The 23,424-nt window shown below is 42.1% G+C and overlaps 1 protein-coding gene across 1 annotated transcript in view; it reads left to right on the forward strand.

The window, feature by feature from the left end:
• Positions 1-2,102: 2,102 nt before the first annotated feature.
• RNF32 (ring finger protein 32) overlaps positions 2,103-23,424 on the forward strand; it is a 44,662-nt gene continuing 23,340 nt past the window's right edge. The window contains exons 1-8 of the mRNA XM_078059796.1: positions 2,103-2,538; positions 2,839-3,271; positions 4,115-4,201; positions 5,142-5,406; positions 9,085-9,227; positions 18,693-18,725; positions 19,265-19,389; positions 19,568-19,676. Coding sequence (XP_077915922.1) covers positions 4,187-4,201; positions 5,142-5,406; positions 9,085-9,227; positions 18,693-18,725; positions 19,265-19,389; positions 19,568-19,676 — 690 coding nt within the window. The 5' untranslated portion in view covers positions 2,103-2,538; positions 2,839-3,271; positions 4,115-4,186. The remainder of the gene's footprint in view (positions 2,539-2,838; positions 3,272-4,114; positions 4,202-5,141; positions 5,407-9,084; positions 9,228-18,692; positions 18,726-19,264; positions 19,390-19,567; positions 19,677-23,424) is intronic.

Here is a 23,424-nt window from a genome sequence, read left to right on the forward strand (position 1 = left end):
GTCACGGGATGGCCCCCCAGCGCCCGCTCTCACGTTTGGGTGACACGAGAGCTGTCCCAGCTGCAGTTTCATGTCTTCTCTTGTTTCTACATCAGTAGGAAGAATTAAAAGAATTTTCCAGTTGCTCCCACAAAAATACTGAGTCCACCTGACTGGCCCAGCTAGGTCATAGGCCCATGGCAGCTACGTCACTGTGGCCAGGACACTGACTCTCTGACCAGCTCAGGCTGGTCGTATGTTCCATCCTGGGCCTGACGAATCCCCAGGGCTGTTGCTGAAGTGCTGGCAGATGCTGACCAGAGAAGTAGCAAATGTCCCCCTTACATAGAAGGGACCCATATTTTCAGAAAATGAAGTATCTTGCCAAATCCAGACCCCTAAAAAGTCAGTCTAGATCTGAACTCGGGTCCACCTATCTAAACCCAAAGCTTTCCCACCCTGTCCTCCGCACAGTCCTAACACTCAGTCACGGAATACAAAACTCAGGATCACAGAGAGACCCCTACTTGTGTTCTAGACCCATCACCACTGAAACATAAATCAAGATTACAATATTTGTTAGAAAAGTTTAAATAACTTAAAATTAACTTAATTATGAATTTAATTTGGCTTATCAAAAAAAATTAGCTTGTTTTTAGTGTTTTTTTAAAAACTTCCAAACAGGAGTGGCCGCTTAGAAAATTCAATTCTACTAAGAAAATAATTATTTGAAGTGGAGCTTCAAATTATCTTGTTTCACAGTAGAATACTATTTATTCCAAAGTCATGTCAAACATTTTAACTTTTAGGTCTTTTAATGATCAATGACCACTTTCTAATCAATTTAGTTGGTAACTTCTTTAGACCTGCTTTCAGAGAAGTAAAAAAAAAAGGAAGGTACTATTTGCATTTTGTATGTTTTCTATATACTTTCAGCTGAACTTCATTTCAATAAAAGTCCAAAGTTTAACACAATTGAGTCACTGTCATTTAAAAAAAAAAAAAAAGAGGAACTTCTGATTTCTGCTTCCAGCCATGACGGAGTTTTAGGAACCAGATTTAAGCTCTTATCTCAAACAACTAAAAGATCAGACAAAATGTATGAAACAATGGTTCTGGGGCACGTGACTCTCGTCCTTAAGCAAAGGGAAACCAAGTGAGCCAGGAGTCTCCAGGCCACAGCCAGAACAGGGCCACCAGTGGGTCTGCAGACACAGAACTAAGAACTGCAGGAGGCCCCGCAGGAAGGGCCCGGGGTCGCCAGCCGGGTTGGTCTGCTGGCCGCGGCGTGTGGGGGACAGGGCACCTGTCGGGGCTCAGGCGAGCTCCCCTGGAAAGGGCCCCACAGTTTGCTCAGGTCGTGGGGACCCCGTGGCGCTCGAGAAAGTCAACCCACTGCTCCCACGTGACTCACTCTGAGCTTCACACGCAAAGCTCAAAGTCACCCCAAGGAACATGAAAAATCCAGCACCCAGTAATAGAAAACTTGCGACTGGCATCTAGTCCAAAACGGCCCGGCACCCGGAGAAGTAGGAGAACACAAAGAATGCCGGGAAGCAACCAGAAATGACAGCGGGCGCACGCTGTGCACCTGCAGGGGAGGAGACGCCCCGCAGCGCGGGCGCCGGAGGGCACGGCGACAGGTCACCCGAAAGCAGAGGGAGCGTCGGTGAGCGACAGGGGCACACGCATCAAGAACGGACACATGTGACTGGGCGCACGGGACACACATCTGAGCAAACACGGCTGAGAGCCTGTCAAACGTGCCGAAACCCCGGGGCCCACAGCTCAGGGGAGTCCACCCAGGGCGCCGACGAGCACATGGCGAGCGTGCGCGGGCCGGACGTGCGCGGGGCGGGGCCGGCGAGCGTGCGCGCGGTGGAAGCGCCGAGCCGGCGATGACAGGTCCGCCGAGTGCGCAGGGCAGAGCCGCCGAGCATGCGCGGTATGGCCGTGCGCGGGGCCGCGCCGCAGAGCACGCGCGCCGGGGCCCCGAACTTGGCGCCTTGCGCGGGGCGGGGCGGGGCCGTTGAGCATGCGCGCCGGGTTGCTGGGCAACGGCGAGCGGCGCGGAGGCCGGGGGTTGGGGGTCGGTGCCGGGCACAGGTGCAGCCTGAGCGAGCGGGGCGGGAGGCGCCGCGGGGACCTTGCCGGGCAGCCCAGGTCGTCGGTCCCCAGCTCCGCGGGCTTCATCGAGACCGCTCTCGGGAGGGCCCCAAAGCGGGGACGGTGTCTGGACGCGGGGACGCCACCCGTCCCCGGAAGGGAGCCGCGCCCGAAGGTAGGGGTGTCCCAGACAGCGTCGGAAGCCGGGAGCGCGGCCCGCTCGGCGCCCGCTCGTCCGGACGTCCGCACAGGGAGCCGCGGGTCAGCCGCGGTAGCCGGCGGCGGGTCCGGCCGCCCGGTGCGTGCTTCTCGTCAGCGCACGGCCACGGCGACGGGGCGACCGCTCACGAGCTGGGCCCCAGGGCGGTCAGCGTCGCTGCCAGGTGCTAGTGATGAGGTAACCAAGAAGGAACACCCCGTCCGTGTTGGCTCTTCGGACGCGGCAGGATTAAGGTTCGGACCCCGCCACCGCTGCAGACCGGTTACGTCATCCTGAAGGAGTCACTGATCTCTGCATTTGGGTCCCAACCCTGAACTGTAATGACGCTACGGGACGTAGAAGGGGCAGGGTTTTCAAAAGCTCACAGTAGAGACACTCCAGGGAAAACTGCAGAGTGTAGACAGCTAGCTGCGACTGTTAAAAGAGTTTTTAGTGTGATGTAAACTCTGTTCTGCCAGGGGATAGGCGCTTTGAAAGTAGAAGATTCTGGAAGGGATCTACAGCATTTTAAACACCTTGTACCATTTCTGCAGTCTACACTGTCCTGATGAAACACTGGGCAGGAGCTTCTTTCGTGCACCTTGAGGCCAGAAGTGGAAGCAAGCACTACCATCTAGTTTCTCAAAGCAGCTTCGCCGTCACTGAGCCCTGGAGACCTCACAGCTCTGTTCCCACATCCCCACTTCTACCTTCCAGCACTAATTTACTGCAGGTGTTGATCCTTAGATACATATTTTGGATTAATTCCTTTCTAGTCTTAAAATTAGGCCCCATTTCCTAGATTAATAACTTACTGTTTCTCCCCATTCTGTGTATTTTGGACCCTGTCTTCAGAAACTGTACCCTTGCCTAAAAACTGAAACGACCAATTCAAATTCTTCCACCAGTTTCAAATGGAATTGAAGCAAAATAACCATTTACAGAGTATCTTCTGCATGAAAGGGCCCATTCGGACACTTTACAAAGGTGATCTCATAAACGTAACCCTGCAAGGAGCGTAATTACACCTGTTTCAAGGTGAGGCAGCTGGAAGTCAGACAGTCAGCATGTCGCCCAGCACATAGCTGGACCAAGACTGGAAGCCAGGCTTGCCCCTGACATTCTGTCCCTCTATGTTCTGGACAGACTGCAGGCAGCCAGTACGCCCCGTGCATCCCAGTATATTCATTGCTCCCTTTCCCTCCTAAATAATAACCGTATGCCGAGTTCCTGAGTGCCTTTGTCCTCTGGTACCTGTAGTGTGGTTTGTTCACTTCCCTCTTCTCTGTCCTGCAAATCCCAGTTTAAATGTTCTCTCTTTAAGAGGTATTTCACTTACTGGTCTGCCCGGGTGGCTCAGTCGGTTCAGCATCTGCCTTCGACTCAGGTCATGATCTCAGGGTCCTGGGATGGAGTCTTGCATTGGGCTCCTTGCTCAGCAAGGAGTCTGCTTCTCCCTCTCCCTCTGTGCACGCTCTCTCTCTCAAATAAATAAAATCTTAAAAAAAAAAAAAAAAAAAGAGGTATTTCACTTACTATTCTCTGATCTTTTCAGTCTCAAATTTTGTTGTACTTATGTATAATATTATACTGAGTGATGGACTGTTCTCATTGAAATTCATATGCTCCCTCCAGCCAGCTGGAGATTTGAGGGCAGGGCCCCATCAGTCATGACTGGCTTGAATCCCGCCAGAATCACAGTGCGTAGCTTAGTGCTGTGCTCTGGTAGGCATTCCCATATCAGACTCTCAAACATACCTTCCTTCTAGACTTTATAAGAGATGTTTACATACACTCGAACTTTGACTTTCTGTGATTATGTTTTTACAGTGGAAGAATTAAAGGAATGTGATACGATGATATAACTTGATATACCCAAGTAGCAAGTTTGCCTGACTCAGCATGTCAAAAAACAAGGTACAGAATCTTGTTTTAAAACAAATACAGTTTTAAATGAAATCTTGCCATCTGCAATGACGTGGATGGAACTGGAGGGGATTATGCTAAGCGAAATGAGTCAATCAGAGAAAGTCAGTTATCATATGATTTCACTCATATGTGGAATTTAAGAAACAAAACAGGATAAAAGGGGAAGGGAGGGAAAAATAAAACAAGACAAAATCAGAGAGGGAGACAAACCGTAAGAGACTCTTAATCATAATAAATAAACAGGTTTGCTGGTGGGGAGGGGGTGGGGTAACTGGGTGATGTACATTAAGGAGGCACATGATGTAACGAACACTGGGTATTCTATAAGACTGATGAATCACTGACCTCTGCCTCTGAAACTAATAATACATTATGTGCTAATTGAATTTAAATTTAAGATTTTTTAAAAAATAAACACTGTTTTACTCATGACTATAATTTAATCCAGCTGTTTGAAAGCATAAAAATATGGTTGCACATCTCGCTCCAATGAGGAACTATCTGCCACAGTACCGACTGCAAGCACGTCATACGTGCCCAGCAGTTTTGTTCCGTGTTGTTTTCTCCAAAAAAGCCCATACTTAAATGCAAGATTCCCTTTCATATTACAGAAGCAAGATTTTGCCTAGAGTCTAATTTAATTGTAGTGAAACAGAATGTGTTCAGGCATGCACATCTTTTATAGGTCATAATGAATTAATTCATATTATATTTAAGACCTCAGTAATTAAATGAAAAGATAGTACTATGTCACCAACATAAATGATGAGACTGGGCTTTCCCGCACTTATGTAACGTGGGCCCAAGCATTCTTCACTATTAGATTTGATCTGGTATGCCACCTGGATTGAGTATTAAAGCCTAAGTTTTCTTCCAAATGATATATTACATAATGTTCCATAGATAAGGTTTTTTTCCTACTTTTTAGGGTCATTCATCTAAACAAGATAACTTAGCAGTCACTGCAGTTGCTTTACAAGATCATATTTTACATGATCTTCAACTTCGAAATCTTTCAATAGCAGATCATTCTAAGACAAAGGTACAAAAGAGAGAGAACAGATCCAAATCTCTAAGAAGAAATACAAAAGCAGTAATAGATACTGGACTTAAAAAAACTATACAAGGCCCTAAAGTGGAAGATCCAGAAAAAGAATATGTTCTTGATCCAAAACCACCACCATTAACTTTAGGTAAGTTAATCTTGTCATTCATTTTTTGGCTTATTAGAGCTAAGGAATCTAGTTGAGATTCATAGTATAATTTTTTATGGAACAGAAATGATTCTAATTTATAATCTTACAGAAAGAATGTATGTACTAAAGTTTAAAAATGATGATGAGGACAATACGAGCAAGAAAACAAAGATAGTACTACATAGAATAAATAAAAATAGTAGAATACAATCAATATCCACTAATCCACATGGGCGGAAATCAACCAGTCAGTCAGTAATGGAAAAGAAAAAGCTCTTTCTTACAGTAGAATGACAACTAATAAATATATAGACAGGGGCCAGAAATAGAAAATCACCATCCGGCCAACAGCACAGTAAGAACAAGCATCGGTGGATGCTGAGACGCACGGTGTGGACACGGCCTCACAGCGCGCCCACACACCACAGAGGGAAGCAGGAAGCCCAGCCGCTCCCTGTTGGTGACACTGTGCCAGCAGCACCCTGACCACGTGACCCAAGTGCCATCACCAAAGGGGTACACGCCGGCATGGCCCCCATCCCATGCTCTGAGAAAGGCGCAGCATCCCCTCCAGGGTATTCTTGCCAAAACGCATATCTGAATTTAATCACGAGGAAACATCAGACCCACCCAAATTGACGGACGGTCTACACACTTCCTGGCCAGTACTCTTCAGAAGTGTCAAGAAAAGCAAATGAAGAGAGAGAAGCTGTCCCAGATAATAAGACACGAAGGGGACATGACAACTGAGTGTTATGTGTAATCTGGGTCCAAAAAAAGGACTTCAGTGACACAAGAACGAAACCCAGTAAGGAATACAGATTAATTGGCAGTGTTCGATCAACGTTAATTTCTTGTTTTGATCATTGAACTAGGGTTATGAAAATACTAACATTTGGGAAAACTGGGTAAAAGGCACATGAGGATTCTTTATACTGGCTTTATAACCTTTTGCAAGTCTCACATTATTTTAAACCGTAAATTTAGAAATAGAAAAGATTTTTAAATGATGCTGGGCATGGAAACTAGGTTTGTCTGGGGGCGTTGTGCCCTCGCGCAAGTGTGCTAGATGGAGGAGGCGCAGGGAAGCCTGCGGACTCGGCTGCACGGTGTAGGGGGCCTGCTGCTACAGCAAGGCCAGGGGACACGCACTACTTCATTGCTGCAGACAGTGATACCTGTGTTCTAGGAAATGGCACAGCTCATGAATGTGCAGAGGCTTGGAATGATGTTATATAGTCAGGTAGTGAGTATCCTGTACATATGTAAGTTATGGAGATGATCAACTAGATCATCATAGTAAGTTTAGCAGGAAAGGTTTAAATTAGACATCAGGAAGGACTTCCCAATTTGGAAAATAAGTAAGGTTAAAAAGGAGAGTAAATGAATTATTCTTCCAGTAGCTCTTTATAAAAAAGAAATTTTTTACTATTATACATATTAGTTACCAATATGTGTTGAACCATATGCTCTTCATTATTATCTATACATCATATTGCACTTGGGTCTCTTCTTGCTGATTTTCTGGAGTTTTTTATGTACTCTACATATTAATTGATGTAGCCGCTGAGAAGATCTCTCAGTCTGGCACCATCTTTTAATTTTATGTGTTATTTTATATTGAATAAAATGTTCATTCTGATTACTGTTAAATCCATCAGTTTTTCTCTTTATTGTTTATGCTTTGGGTGATTTAAGAAATCCTTAGCCATTCTGAGATCACAAAGATTTTCCCACATTTTCTTTATTTACCTTTACATTTTTGCCTTTCACATTTAGACCTCATCACAGTTTATTTTGCATACAGCATTGGCAAAATCAGTTGATATAAAAACTTACATTAGATTCTTCCCTCAAACCACTATCTACCTATCTTTTGCCTTTGCCAAGTTTTCCATGCTCATACAAGAGAGGGAGAAAGAGAGAGTCAGGATGTATGATTTGGGGTATGATCTGTTACTATGTCAGGATTTTACTGTTTTAATTCAAAATAGTTTTGTAATATGTCTTAATAACTGGCAGGAAAAGACCCAAAATTCATTCCCCCAAATCTCAGAAGTATATTCTTTCCATCCACTAAAATACAGTGGTGATCTTCTGATTTTATCTTTGTGGAGACATTCCTTCTGAAACCTTCCATTACTCTGCTCCCATATGCACCAGTTGTTCTGTGGGGCTGGTGCAGAGCCGTCAGCCTGGGATGTCTTCTCGGCATCACCTGTGGGCTGATTCCCTTTGGTTCTCTTGCACTGGATCCTCTCTCTGATGGCACAGCTTCTCCTTCTTAGTGTATACCCTCACTGGGGTGAAGTTGCTCCTCCAGCAGCTTCCGGGGAAAGAGTGCACAAGAGACCAGTGTACAAGCTTAGAGACACAAAGATGTCTTTATTCTCTCACGGTCCGTTGTTTGCTAATGAAGAATTTCCATATGGGAGTCTTTCTCAGAATTTTGAAAGGTTTGCCTTCTCATGTCTGTGTTGTTGGAGGTAAGTCTGATGTATTTCTGACTCCTGACCCTTTTTGAGACTTGTCTCTCTTTCTGTCTCTCTCACAAAACTTTGAGATCTGCTTTTTGTGCCTACACCTGTGACGTCTCATAGTGGCGGGATTTGGTGTGAATCCTTTGTTCTGGGCCCTCCTGGGGCCTCTCAAACTAGAAACTCACATCCTCTTCTAGGAAATGTTTTAGGCTATTTTAAGATCTTTACTCTTGATTTTCTGTTTTCTTTATGGAATGTCTGTCTTTCAGATGTCAGGCCTCCTAGACTGGTCCTTTAGTTTTCTTATCTTCAGTCTCCTGCTTTATCTCATCTTCCTACTTTCTATGGGATTACTGTAACTTCCTCTTCCAGTCTTTGAGTTGACTTTCACATTTCTACTGTAAGATTTTTGATTTTTAAGAGCTCTTTTTTGTACTCTTTTTTTCAATGTTCCTGGTACAGCTTCCTGTTCTTGTTTTGTACACGTAACACTTCACTTTCTATCCAAAGAAAGCCCACAGAGTGGCACTTTACCCATTCCCTCGTTTGGAGGTGGTTTGGGGGTGGACACTGGTGCTCGAGCCCCTGCCAGCACTGTGCCCCAGCTGCAGCAGCTCCCACTGGGACGTGAGCTCCATGTTTGATCCCCAGGGGACACATGGTGGGCTCTCAAATATTGCTGAGGTAAGGAATTGATCCTGATAATAATTATACGTCCTAAGAATTTTTAGCAAGGGAAGAACCTGATTGATACGCATTCTGTGAAGGTCACTGGTGGCAAAAAAAAAAAAAAAAAAAAAAAGAAAGAAAAAGAGCTAAACTGGAAGAAGACAACACTGAAGACTGAAAGATAAATTAGGTGAAAAGTGAGAACCTTTGGCCAATACATGTGAAAACCTAGTATTCTTCAACTTTTCTTCCTGAAAATTGGATAGCAGTCCTGCCTACTATAGAGAATATTGTGAACATGAAATAGGGGAAGGCAATTCTTCATAAATAAAAGCATAAAACACAAATGGAAGGTATTATTACCATTGACTTCTATGCACCATGGAAGAGCAGTATTCCACATATGGTGGAAGTACGTGGTATGTTTTGCTTTCAAATTTGTTTACAAAATAATGTCATTAAACTATATATGAGTACTATATCCTAAATATATTGCAACTTCTATTTCGTATTGTTTTAACTTTAGCACAGAAGCTGGGCTTGTTTGAACCTCCCCCACCACCACTATCCTCAGATGAATGGGAAAATGTGAAACAAAGATCCGTCCTGCAAGGGGACTCTGTGCAGCCATGCCCAATATGCAAAGAAGAATTTGAACTTCGCCCCCAGGTGTGTAGCCTGAAGATCAGATAAGCAGGCTTGGGGACTAGACCGAGCTGGAGCCTAAGATCCCAGGCTTCGTTTTTCTAGTTTCTTCCGCCTACGTGACCTCAAGTACTTTCATAGTTTCTTTTCCATTAATTAAAGTGTGTGTGTGAGAAAGAGCTAAACACCCTCATTAAACAGTTTTGCTTATTTACTGAATGATATTCTCAAGTACAAAGTTCATACAAAAGGAATGCTCCCATTCCACTGGCTGGAAATAGCTGAGGAGCGACTGGAGACCTGCTAGGAGGAGCCCAGTGCAGGAAGAATGAAAGCAAATGGAAATTTTAAGTGTTTTATGAATTGAAATCATAAAAGAAAAGAAAAACTAGGCTTGAATATCTCCAAAGAATTTATTAAGAACCTTTAAGTAAAATCTTTTAATAATCTTTAATCATGAAACTTTACCACATAAGGTTGATGACATGCAGTCAATCTGGGTCATAGGTTTTTCTGTACTATGTCTAATCTACTGTAATCTTGTGGCGCTTAGGGACGCTTCCACCGCTAGAATTTTGCGTTTTGTTCTAAGCTAGTGGCCACTGTACAACAGTTTCCCACGTGTGCAGCATTGTGCTTCCTACAGAGCAGGCACTCGGACGTTTGCTGGAAAAATACAGCAAATAGAGTCAAAGCAGGCCTAAAATTCATAGCCTGGGAACCTCGGGCTTTACTCGCTACCTGGCACTTAACTCTCAAACTTAATTTGTTTTAATGAGTTTCATCATTAACAAGTTAGTTCACAGTCATAAAACGTTTGTTCTTCACTAATTTGAATTCACAAGTTATTTTAAACACACTTATTGTATTCCAGTTCTCTATCAAGACCTAATCTTATGTATATGAAAGCTGGGTATCTTGGAAAAAATTTAGCCCTTAAACCACAGAATTATCATCTAGGATAATTTAGTATTTTAGTGTAGCAAGAGTTAATAGAACCACAAGGAGTCTTTCTGGCCCCAGCAACCTCTTCTTTAATTATGCTATAAATATTTAGCCTGTTGTATGAAGAATGAAAACTTACACTGAATATCTTAAGTGGGGCAGCAGGGGAATCAGGATGCATCATGCCCACCATTTCTTCCCTTCTATTTTTTATAAATTTCTTACTAAATTCTTATTTTTGTTTGGTTAATAGATATAGATGCTTGTGTTTATTTTGCATTTTTAGTTATTGTCCTCGTGTTTAGGTTTTTCCTTCGTTAAACACAGTAGTTGGCATTTCCCCAGCATTTAATTATTTCAGAGGACTTCAGTTATTCTTGTGCATCGCTGATGGACGCGTTATACCCATTTAACGGATGAGGAAATAAGTCAGTTGATCCGCAGCAGGATGACTCAGGAAGTGTTCTCAAGGTCAGCTGGAGTCTAATCCCAACTTCTAGGACATTTTTAGTGTATTTACCGCCACTTAATCATTTATTTTTATCTCAGAGAATGTTTTCCAATAACAAACATTTATGGACATTTAAAAGTATAATATTTTAAATATATGGAAGGACAGTGTTACTCAATACAGATCATCAAATATCTGTTGATAAAACATTCAAAGATGATTCTATAATGCATGAGGAGTTAAGATGGAGGAAGAGGAGGGGGACCCTAAGATTACCTTGTCCCTCGAACACAGCTAGATAATTATCAAATCATTCTCAACACCCAAGAAATTAATCTGAGGACTGAGGGAACAAAACCGCAAGCGTGTAAGTAGAAGAGCAGCCACCTTTTGGAGGTGGGAAGTGCAGAGCTGATCTGGGAGAGAGACGACTGTGGGTCGTGCACGAGACTAGCGCAGGGCGCTACCCAGCAGAGCGCAAAATCTCACGTTCTAGGGGTCTGCCACCGCCGGGGTCATGCCCGGCTTACACGTGCGCGGGTGGTAAGCAGGTGGACCCAGGAGCGGACAGGGTGGTCGGAGGATCAGACCTGGGTGCCATCAGGCACAGGAGCGGGGCTCCGCCTGGGCGCCGGCTCTCCGCTCCACTTCGCCGTGAACTCTGAACTGCTCTGTGGTCCCGCGGCCACTCTCCTGGCGTGGTCCGGGCCCATGGCCAAAGCCAGAGAGACCCTCCCCCAGAGGAACAGCGTGGGTCCGAGCCACAGGAGGCCCTGGAGTTCGTGGAGTTGTAAAACCCAGTCCCGCCTGGGGTAAAAAAGCTCAGACACAGGCGGGGTGAAGGCAGGGATCTGAGGGAAGCCGGGAACGCAGGAGGGGTGACTGACTGCCCTTCTGTGAGGGGGAGCCAGGAACTTTAAGCTCCGGGGCTGGGGAGCAGGGCGCCGCCATATTCATCCTACCCAGGGAGCAACACCGCGCCACCTAGTGGGGACTAGCGGGGCTTACATGAAGCCCCGCCCCCCTGCGCCCTGCAGGTGCCTTTCCACGGGAGCCTTCCACCCGAGAAGAGCGCAACAAGCCCCTCCCCCAGAAGGCCCGCACAAACATCTGGCAGGTAGCAAGTCTACTGATCACAGAGTACTGCAAAGCTTAATTAAGCTCTAAGGAAAATAGGATTTAGCTTCCTTTTTATTTTTATTTTTTATTTTTTTTATTTTTTTCTCTTATTTTTCAATTCTTTATTATCTTTTTAATTTTTATGTATATATTTTATATATATATAGATTTTTTTTTTTTAGGTCTAGCTTCTTTTAACAAGTAGACCAAAATACACACAGGATCTAGTTGTGTTTTTCTTTTTTTCTGCACAAAATGATAAGATGGAGGAATTCACCCCAAAAGAAAGAACAGGAGGTAGAACTGATGGCCAGTGATTTTTTTCTTCAAATTTTTATTTAAATTCTAGTTAGTTAACATACAGTGAAATACTGGTTTCAGGAGTAGAATTCAGTGATTCATCACTTACATATAACACCCAGTGTTCAGTATGACAAGAGCCCCCCTTAATGCCCATCACCCATTTAGCCCATCCCCCACCCACATCCCTCTATCAACCCTCAGTTTGTGCTCTATCTTGAAAAGTCTCTTATGGTTTGTTTCCCTCTCTCTTTTTATCCTTCCCCCTCCCATATGTTCACCTGTATTGTTTCTTAAATTCCACATATGAGTGAAATCATATGGCATTTGTCTTTCTCTGACTTTTTTCACTTTGTGTAATACATTCTAACTCCATCCACGTCATGGCAAATGGCAAGACTTCATTCTTTTTGATGGCTGAGTAATATTCCTTCGTGTATATATACCACATCTTCTTTATCCATTCATCAGTCAATGGATATTTTGGGCTCTTCCCATAGTTTGGCTATTGTTGATAGTACGGCCAGGGATTTATTCAATACAGATATAAGTAAGATGTCTAAACTATAATTTAAAAGAACAATTATAAGGATACTAGTTGGGCTTGAAAAAAGCATAGAAGACTCTAGAGAATCCCTTACTGCAGAGAGAAAGAACTAAAATCTAGTCAGGATGAAATGTAAAATGCTATAACTGAGAGGTAAACCCAAATGGATGCCATAAAATGAGGATGGATGAAGTAGAGGAACAAATCAGTGATATAGAAGATAAAATTATGGAAAATAAGCTGAAAAGAAAGGTAATGGATCACCAAGGTAGACTTAAGGAACTTAGAGACTTATTAAAATGCAAAAACATTCATATCATAGGAGACCCAGAACGATGAAGAGAGAGATAAAGGGGCAGAAGGTTTATTTGAACAAATTATAGATGAAAACTTCCCTAATCTGGGGAAGGACACAGACATCAAAATCCAAGAAGCACAGAGAACTCCCAACAAATTCAACAAAAGCCGGCCATCACCAAGGCATATCATAGTCAAAATCACAAAATACACAGACAAGGAAACAATCCTGAAGGCAGCAAGGGGGAAAAAGTCCTTAACCTGTAAGGGACAACAGATCAGGTTCGCCGCACATCTGTCCACAGAAACTTGGCAGGCCAGAAAGGAGTGGAAAAAAATACTCAACATGCTGAATGGGAAAAATATGCAGCCAAGATACTCTATCCAGCAAGGCTCTCATTCAAAATGGAAGGAGAGGCAAAGAATTTCCCGAACAAAAACTAAAGGAATTCGTGACCACTTGACCAGCCCTGCAAGAAATATTAAGGGGGACTCTTTGAGTGGGGGAAAAAAAAACAGAGAATGTCACCAGAAACACCAACTCTACAAGTAACACAATGGCAATAAATTCCTATCTTTCAATAATCACTCTGAATGTAAATGGACTAAATACTCCAATCAAAAGCTACAGGGTATCAGAACGGATAAAAAAACAAGATCCATCTATATGCTGCCTATAAGAGACTCATTTTAGACCTGCAGATTAAAAGTGAGGGGATAGAGAATCATATATCATGCTAATGGATATCAAAAGAAAACCAGAGTAGCCATACTTATATCAGACAAAGTAATTTATTTATTTATTCATTCACTTATTTATTTATTTGAGACAGAGAGAGTGTGTGTGCACAAGCAAGGGCATGGGGGGCCAGGGGGAGAGGGAAAAGCAGACTCCTCGCTGAGTAGGGAGCCTGACTTGGGGCTCAATCCCAGGACCCTGAGATCATGAACTGAGCTGACGGCAGATGTTTCACTGACTAAGCCACCCCAGACAAACTAAATTTTAAAACGAAGACCATAACAAGAGATGAAGAAGAGCATTATATCATAATTAAGGGGTCTACCCATCAAGATCTAACAATGGTAAATATTTATGCCCCCAACTTAGGAGCACCCAAATATATAAATCAGTTAATAATAAACATAAAGAGGGGCACCTGCGTGGCTCAGTTGGTTAGGCATGCGACTCTTGATTTCGGTTCAGGTCATGATCTCAGGATCGTGAGATCGAGTCCCACGTCAGGCTCCACGCCAAATCTGCTTAGGATTCTCTCTCTCCCTCTCCCTCTGCCCCTCTCTGCCCCGCTCGTACATACTCTCTCGAAAATAATAATAATAATAATAATAATAATAAACACAAAGAAACTCATTGACAATAATATAATAGTAGGCAACTTTAACACCCCACTTACAGCAATGGACAGATCATCTAAGCAGAAAAACCACAAGGAAACAATGGCTTTGAATGACACACTAGATCAGATGGACTTAAAAGATATATTCAGAACATTTCATCATAAAGCAGCAGAATACACATTCTTTTCAAGTGCACATGGAACATTCTCCAGAATAGATCACATACTAGGTCACAAATCAGCCCTCAACAAGTACAAAAAGATCGAGATCATACCATGCATATTTTCAGACCACAACACTATGAAACTTGAAGTCAACCACAAGAAAAAATTTGGAAAGACCACAAATACATGGAGGTTAAAGAACATCCCACTGAAGAATGAATGAGTTAACCAGGAAATTAAAGAAATTTAAAAAGTACATAGAAGCAAATGAAAATGAAAACACTACAGTCCAAAACCTTTGGATACAGCAAAGGCAGTCCTAAGAGGGAGGTATATTGCAATATAGGTCTACCTCAAGAAGCAAGAATTATTGGCACTTTATCAAGATAAAAAGCTTCTTTCTACACAGTGAAGGAAAAATCAACAAAACTAAAAGCCTACAGAATGGGAGAAGATATTTGCAAACAATATATGGGATAAAGGGTTAAGTATCCAAAATCTATGAAGAACTTAGCAAACTTAACACCCAAAAACCAAATAATCCAGTCAAGAAATGGGCAGAAGACATGAACAGACATTTCTCCAAAGAAGACATACAAATGGCCAACAGACACATGAAAAAATGCTCCACATCACTCAGCATCAGGGAAACAAATCAAAACCACAATGAGATACCACCTCACACCTGTCAGAATGGCTAAAATTAACATAAGAAACAACAGGTGTTAGAGATGATGTGGAGAAAGGGGAACCCTCTTGCACTGTTGGTGGGAATGCAAACTGGTGCAGCCACTCTGGAAAACAGTATGGAGGTTCCTCAGAAGAGTTAAAAATAGAACTACCCTATGACCCAACAATTGCACTACTAGGTATTTATCCGAAGGATACAAAAATACAGATTTGAAGGGGTACATGCACCCCAATGTTTATAGCAGCATTATCAACAATAGCCAAACTATGGAGAGAGCCCAAATGCCCATCAACTGATGAATGGATAAAGAAAATGTATACACACACACACACACACACACACACACAGAATATTACTCAGTTATCAAAAAGAATGAAATCTTGCCATTCACAATGACGTGGATGGAGCTAGAATGTATTATGCTAGTGAGTAAGTCAGAGAAAGACAAATACCATATGATCTCACTTATATGTGGACTTTAAGAAAGAAAACAGATGAACATATGGGAAGGGGAGTAAGGGAGAGAGGGAAATAAACCATAAGAGATTCTTAACAATAGAGAACAAACTGAGGGATGATGGAGGGAGGTGGGTAGGGGGATGGGATAGGTGGATGAAGGGTATTAAGGAGGGCACTTTTTGTGATGAGCACTGGGTGTTGTATGTAATGATAAATCACTGAATATAGCACTGTAAACTAAGTAAAATTTAAATTAAAAAAAAAAAGAAGAAAAATCTCAAATACACAACCTAACCCTACACCTAAAGGAGCTAAAAAAGGAACAGCAAATAAAGCCTATAACCAGCAGAAGAAGGGAAAAAATAAAGATCAGAGCAGAAATAAATGATTTAGAAACAATCAGCAGATCAATGAAACTAAGAGCTGGTTTTTGAAAGAATTAATAAAACTAACCCCCACCCAGCCAGATTTATCAAAAAGAAAGAGAAAGGTCCCAAATAAACAAAATCATAAGTGAAAGAGGAGAGATCACAACCAACACCACAGAAATACAAATAATCCTAAGAGAATATTATGAAAAATTATATGCCAAAAAACTGGGCAATCTGAAAGAAACGAACAAATCCCTAGAAACCTACAAACTACCAAAACTGAAACAGGAAGAAATAGAAAATTTAAACAGACTCATAACCAGCAAATAATTGAATCAATAGTCAAAAATCTCCCAACAAACAAAAGTCCAGGGCCAGATGGCTTCCCAGGGGAATTCTACCAAACATTTAAAGAAGAATTAATACCTGTTCTTCTCAAATTGTTCCAAAAAATAGAAATAGACGGAAAACTTCCAAACTCATTCTATGAAGCCAGCATTGCCTTGATTCTAAAATCAAAGACCCCACCAAAAAAGGAGAATTACAGGCCAATATCCCTGATGAACATGGATGCAAAAATTCTCAACAAGATACTAGCAAATCAGATCCAATAGTACATTAAAAGGATTATTCACCACAATCAAGTGGGATTTATTCCTGGGCTTCAGGGCTGGTTCTATATAGGCAAATCATTCAACGTGATCACCACATTAATAAAAGAAAGGATAAGAACCATATGATACTCTCAATAGATGCAGAAAGAGCATTTGACAAAATACAGCATCAATTCTTGATAAAAACCCTCAACAAAATAGGGATAGATGGAACATACCTCAACATCATAAAGGTCATAAACAAAAGACCCACAGCTAATATCATCCTCAATGGGGAAAACTGAGAGCTTTTCCTCTACGGTCAGGAATAAGACAAGGATGTTCACTCTCACCACTGCTATTTAACACAGTACTGGAAGTCTTAGCCTCAGCAATCAGACAATGAAGAAAGAAAGAAAGAAAAGAAAAGAAAAGAAAAGAAAAGAAAGAGAAAGAAAGAAAGAAAGAAAAAGAAAGAAAGAAAGAAAGAAAAGGCATCCAAATCATCAAGGATTTGGACACAACATGATACTCCATATAGAAAACCCAAAAGACTCCACCAAAAAAAATGCTAGAACTAATACATGAATTCAGCAAAGTCACAGGATATGAAATCAACAAACAGAAATCATTGCATTTCTATACACCAATACCGAAGCAACAGGAAAAGAAATCAAGGAATTGATCCCATTTACAGTTACACCAAAAACCATAAGATACCTAGGAATAAACCTAACCAAAAAGGTAAATGATCTGTACTCTGAAAACTATAGCACACATATGAAAGAAATTGAGGAAGACACAAAGAAATAGGAAAGCATTGCATACTCATGGATTGGAAGAACAAATAAAATGTCTGTGCCACCCAAAGCAATCTACACATTTAATGCAATCCCTATCAAAATACCACCAGCATTTTTTACAGAACTAGAACAGACAATGGGAAACAAACCATTAAGAGACTCTTCAAGACAGAGAACACACTGAGGGTTGCTGGATGGAGGAGGGTGGGGGATGGGCTACATGAGTGATGAGTATTAAGGAGGGCTCTTGTGATGAGCACTGGGTGTTGTATGTAAGTGATGAATCACTGAATTCTACTCCTGAAACCAACATTGCACTGTATGTTCACTAACTAGAATTTAAATAAAAATTTGAAGAAATAAAAAGAATGGGGACTTGAGCACACAAAAGCCTGCTATTAGATTAAATGGTGATAATTTAAAAGGACCCATATTACTGAGGTTTTCCAGTTTAGGCTTATTGGCAGTAAGTTTCAAGTCAAGGTTTTATAACTTTGTGAGTTCTGTTTATTGCAATACTTCTTCCATTTGTCCTATTTAAGAAGGAAAGAGTAGAGTGGGGGGGGGTCACATTAAAAATGGGAAAATGTTACCAAGATCAGGTGGCCCAAGTGTCTGAGACTTCAGTCGTCCCAGGGAGTCCTGCCTGCCCTCCCTTCTCTTGGTCCCACACACTGGAGAGAAGCTCGGCCCCTCACCAGGCTCCCTCCATGCGTGTAGCTCCCTCGTGCTGGTGTCCTGCTATCATCCCCTGGCTCTCCTTCCGGAAGAGCCACCCACCTTCCTCCTCATCCTACAGCCCAGAATATCACTGTGTGGTGGGGACTTTGGGTCACCGAGAGGTGACATTTTCTTGTGAGCGTACTTTCCCCACATTTAAGAAAGAAAAGGTGATTCCTGTCTCCAGGATTTATTTCTGAAACTCTCTGTTTCAATTTACGCATTTCCCAGTTAATAAGTGTGATGCTACGCAATTGAGGAGTGCAGCTCAGTTGAACAAAGCCCCACCCTCTGCCCCTCCTTCCCCCACATCCCCCGTGTGGGCTGGGCCCTCCCCTCACCACTGCAGCTTGCATCCTTTCTCATCTACCCAGGAAACAAAGCTATTTCACAAGTTGTAAATATACGCTAATTTTAATGGCTTACTAGCCAACATCATGTGTTTGATGTTTCAGATTGTTGTTAACTTAGTTTTTCTTGTTGAATTATATACATGTGCTGTGCTCAACTTAAACATTAGAAATATCAAGGTTATTAATCTGCTTTTTTAACTTTTCAAAGAAACAACACAGCCTTTTAAGCATTCAGAATTTTTCTTTTAATTAATGCATTTATGCTGCTGTTCTTCTGACACGAATTTAAACTTCAAACATGTTTGTCTTCCCGTGCACAGGTGCTGCTCTCATGCTCACACGTGTTTCACAGAGTGAGTGACCATGTCCCCCCGCCCGCCCCAAGTGCGCAGCGCGTCACCTCGTAGCTCTTACTCACTTAAAGTCTCCTAAGAAGAACCACTCATTTTATCCATAATCACCACTTGGTTAGAAATCTGACTTGAGGCTACGGTACAATTCATCCTGTTTTGAAGATCACGAATTTTATGTGACAAAAGAACCACAACTGTTTGTATAACACAGTGCTGTTAGTAATGTTCATCAACGTGAGTGACAGCTGGCTTCCTACGACTTGACTGCATGGTAGCCTTCCACACTGGGATCATCTACCTTGACACAAGCGGTTTTCACAAGTTTTTGATGTATCTGCCTGTATGTTCTTGTAAAATTTCATTTTTGGAACAAGTTTCATGAGGAAGGTGTTAACATCTGATGAAACTTCTTCCCTTTATAATCTAAATTGGACCGTCTCATAATTAAGAGAGAAAAGAACACTATAATTACATTAGAAGTAAAAATGTTATTTATAAGTAATTGCTTATAAAATTTTAAGTGAAATGTTTTTCTTCAGGCATGCCTCCAGGCTTTTGAAAAGTTCGCAAATAAAAAAACCTGCCCTCTCTGCAGAAAGAACCAGTATCAAACCAGAGTGATTCACGACGGAGCGCGGCTATTCAAAATAAAGTGTGCGACAAGGTAGGAAGGGTCCCCCTCGCCCGCGGACACTCTGCGGCAGCGCCCGCTGGTGACTCATTTTAAAGGAAGGAGGGATTCCGCCTCCCTCCTTGGCCACTGCCTCCCCAGGGCCTCACCCTGTTTTGAAATACCTGTTAAGGCCATTCTGAGTGAGTCATTTCAAACATCTGTGTTCTAGGATCCAAGCCTGCTGGAGGGGACACGTGGTCAGGAAGTGGTACCGAGACCTGAGGCGAAAGGTCCCTCCCACAGATGCCAAGTTGAGGCGAAAATTCTTTGAAGAAAAGGTAGGTCAAGATCCTTGATTCTCTAATAGTATGTGCCCACCAGTGATTCACTGGGCTCAGGGAGGCCTGCAAAGGCAGTGAAGCCCAAAGACCCCCCTCATTTGTAGGCTTTTTACAAATGTTTGAGATGCTGCTAAAAACCCCATTCAACATAAACTGGCTTTCCAACCCAGGCAGTAAAATACTTCTAGATTTTCTTTTCTAGTTAAATCATAAAATTCATAAAATTGGAAGAAGATCAAATTCAAAACAACTTTGGTTTGGCCATTTCGTGACACTTACTTAAATAATCTCTTCAGATAAAGGAATGGATAAAGCTTAAGTTTTTCACATCCCCTGAACTGCATGTTAAAAATTTTTCATTTAAAAATAAAGCTCCCACTGTCCTACAGTTTTACCTGAGTGTCTCTCTGGGGCCTCACGGGGTCACCAAAATGTGAGAGTTTCAGAAATAAAGAACCTCGGTTTCTACCCTCTCTTTCAACCATTTTCTAGCTTTTATGTTTACTTTTTGGCTTACCAATTTTCCATCACTGTAGCCCATACGAAAAGGATGGGTGTGTATGAGAGTATGGTGTTCTGACGTCATGTTAGCTTTAAATCACGAAGATAAAACTCACAGTTGCACTTTCCTGTAATCATTGTTTATGGAAGTATCCCTTACCCATTTATTTAGATCTTCCCTACACTTACTTGTTTTGTGAGCCTGCACTCCCATTTGGAATAATGAGTGATAGAAGATGACCCTTTATTGTATAAAGAGATCCCCTTTCATCCCCTTTCTCCCCCTAACTGTTCTGTCCTTCAGCATGTGAAGCCTAAGAGACCTCAGTCCTCTGCTCTGGGGGGAAGAGGCTGATGTTCACCATATGCTTCATGGTTTTAATCAGACTCCCAATCTGACCTTCTCGGGCTGAGGTGCTGTCTCCCTGTGCGTCTTGTAACCTCACCATCCTTGTTTGTGCCCTGGGTGAGAGGCTTCTTGAGAGTGCCCAGGACTGCATAGGGATCCTGAAACTAAGCGCATTTAGGCTCGACTCTCAAACAGGATGAAGCCAGAGTTTCCCAGTGCCCTTCCTGATCACTCAAGTAGTTGGTCGAAGCAATGCAGTCATCAGTGTGTGCAAGAGAAAATCGGGATATTGGCTGGTTGTGATGTCATTAAATCTCAGATTTAATTAAGAAAATACACTTATCTGCCCTCAAGAGTAGGACAACATTCAATGCAATATATGAATAAATAACCCTAAAATCCTGTATATCTTGAAGACAAAAAGACTGAACCACTGGTGGAAAGATGAGCCTGTATGGCAGGGCAGCCTGAGCGCTGGGTGGAGAAGCCGTGAGCGCTGCCCTGCCCTGCAGCGGGAGGGGTCCGCCCCAGCCGACACAGGTGCGGGGGCTCCGGGGGATGGGCAGCACCCACAGCAGCACCTGCTGGTCACTGAAGTAGAGACAGGCGGGGGGGAGCAGAGGCTATGGAGAGAGAATCTGCCATTCTACATGAGAATAAGAAAAACTGTATTTTCTGAGTCATTCATGCACCTTATGGCATGAATTGGGGAGCAAAGGATATTTAAGGAAAGGAGACAGAGTCCTAGTGAAAGCTCCCCTTCCCATTTCTGCTTGTGGGGTGGACATGAGAAAAGCTTTGCATTGTTGTTCAGCACCATCCATTTGACAGAAGAAACAGCAAATCAGCTAAAACTCCTGAGAACTTACTGGATAAAAAGAATGTGTGCCACCTTCATCTTTCTTGGACAGTGAGCCTTTGCTCTAACTACTTAGAAAGTGGTATGCTGACCTCCTGTCTCCATCTCTACTCCTCTGGCCTCTGTATCTGGTTTTAAAAAGTCCTTGTCTGTAGACCAAGATAATGGATTCAACCTAACTTGGAGTCTTCAATGCTACTCCCCATGGTAAACCTGTCTTTTGGGCAGTTTATCAATTCCTCAGCAACGTCTTCCTTCTCCATCAGAGACTGGTAGTCTCTTGAGGGGTCACTCACGTTCAAGTCAGTGAGCAACTGTGTCCCCGGTGAGTGTTCATCCTTCTCATATGTTCTCCTCATGCTCTCCTCTATTCTGTGGTCTGATAGTAATTGTAATACAATATTACTCCTAGTAATTCTAATGGAATACTGTCTTGGCTTTCAAATCAGAAATCACTGATTTTTTTCCTCTTACAGAATTTTAATTACAGATGACAGTCATTTTAGCTTATGTGTATAAATATTTTTTCATTTGCATACATCATCTTATTATAATTTTTGAAAATATAGGCTACACTCTGCTTTCACATAAAGCAGAGCTGTGAGACTTGACTGATTATATATCTATAGAAAAACACAAACACACAAACGTGCACACACACACTTGGTAAAGATACACACTGTAATTCAGATCATTCTTCCCCAGAAATATTGATTTAGTGTTATACTCAATTTGTTGCACAAATAGGCATTTTATAATTGCTTCAGCTATCTATTGTTTTAATTACCTCTATAATCCTCAGCTCTCTCTGCTAGTTTTCTAAATGTTCTCTGCAATTTCTTCATTCCTCACTCTACTCACTTATGCCATTTGGCCATAAACATTGAAATCTATAAACCTAAACCTCATTTTATTTTTTTTAATCCAGTTAGTTAACCTACGGTGTAATAGTATCAGATTAGAATTTAGTGATTCAACACTTCCATACACCACCCAGTGCTCATCACAACCAGTGCCCTCTTTAATCCCCATCACCTATTTAACCCATGCCCCCACCCACCTCCCCTATGGCAACCATCAGTTTGTTCTCTAGAGTTAAGAGTCTGTTTCTTGGTTTGCATCACTCTCTTTTATCCCCTTTGTTAATTTGTTTTGTTTCTTAAGTTGCACATATCAGTGAGATCATGTGGTATTTGTCTTCCTCTGACTGCTTTTCGCTTAGCATAATACCCTCTAGCTCCCTCCGTGTTATTGCAAATGGCAAGATTTCCTTCTTTTTGATGGCTGCGTAATATTCCACTGTGTGTATACACCACATCTTCTTTCTCCATTCATCAGTTGATGACACTTGGGCTGCTTCCATATCTTGGCTATTATAAATAATGCTGCAATAAACATAGGGGTGCATGTATCCCTTTGAATTAGTGTTTTTGTATTTGGGGGGTAAATACCCAGTAGTGCAATTACTAGGTCATAGGGTCACTGTAGTGCTGATTGTTTCCTTCACTGTGCAGAAGCTTTTTATTTTGATGTAGTCCCAGTAGTTTATCTTTGCTTTTGTTTCTTCAGGAAACATATCTAGAAAAAGTTGCTATGGCCAACATCAGAGAAATTACTGCTTGTGTTCTCTGCAAGGATTTTTATGGTTTCAGGTCTCACATTTAGGTCCTTAATCCATTTTGATTTTATTTTTGTGTGTGGTGTAAGAAAGTGGACCAGTTTCATTCTTCTGCATGTTGCTGTCCAGTTTTCCCAACACCATTTGTTGAAGAGACTGTCTTTTTCCCATTGGATATTCTTTCATTCTTTATTGAAGATTAATTGACCATATAATTGTAGGTTTATTCCTGGGCTTTCTATTCTGTTCCATTGATCTATGTGTCTATTTTTGTGCCAGTACCATACTTGTTTGATCACTACAGCTTTGTAATAGAGCTTGAAGTCTGGAATCATGATGCCTCCAGCTTTGCTCTTCTTTTTCAAAATTGCTTTGGCTATTCGGGGTCTTTTGCGGTTCCATACAAATTTTAGGATTG

The sequence above is a fragment of the Halichoerus grypus genome, chromosome 12 (genome assembly GCF_964656455.1).
Source record: "Halichoerus grypus chromosome 12, mHalGry1.hap1.1, whole genome shotgun sequence".
Taxonomy (NCBI): domain Eukaryota; kingdom Metazoa; phylum Chordata; class Mammalia; order Carnivora; family Phocidae; genus Halichoerus; species Halichoerus grypus.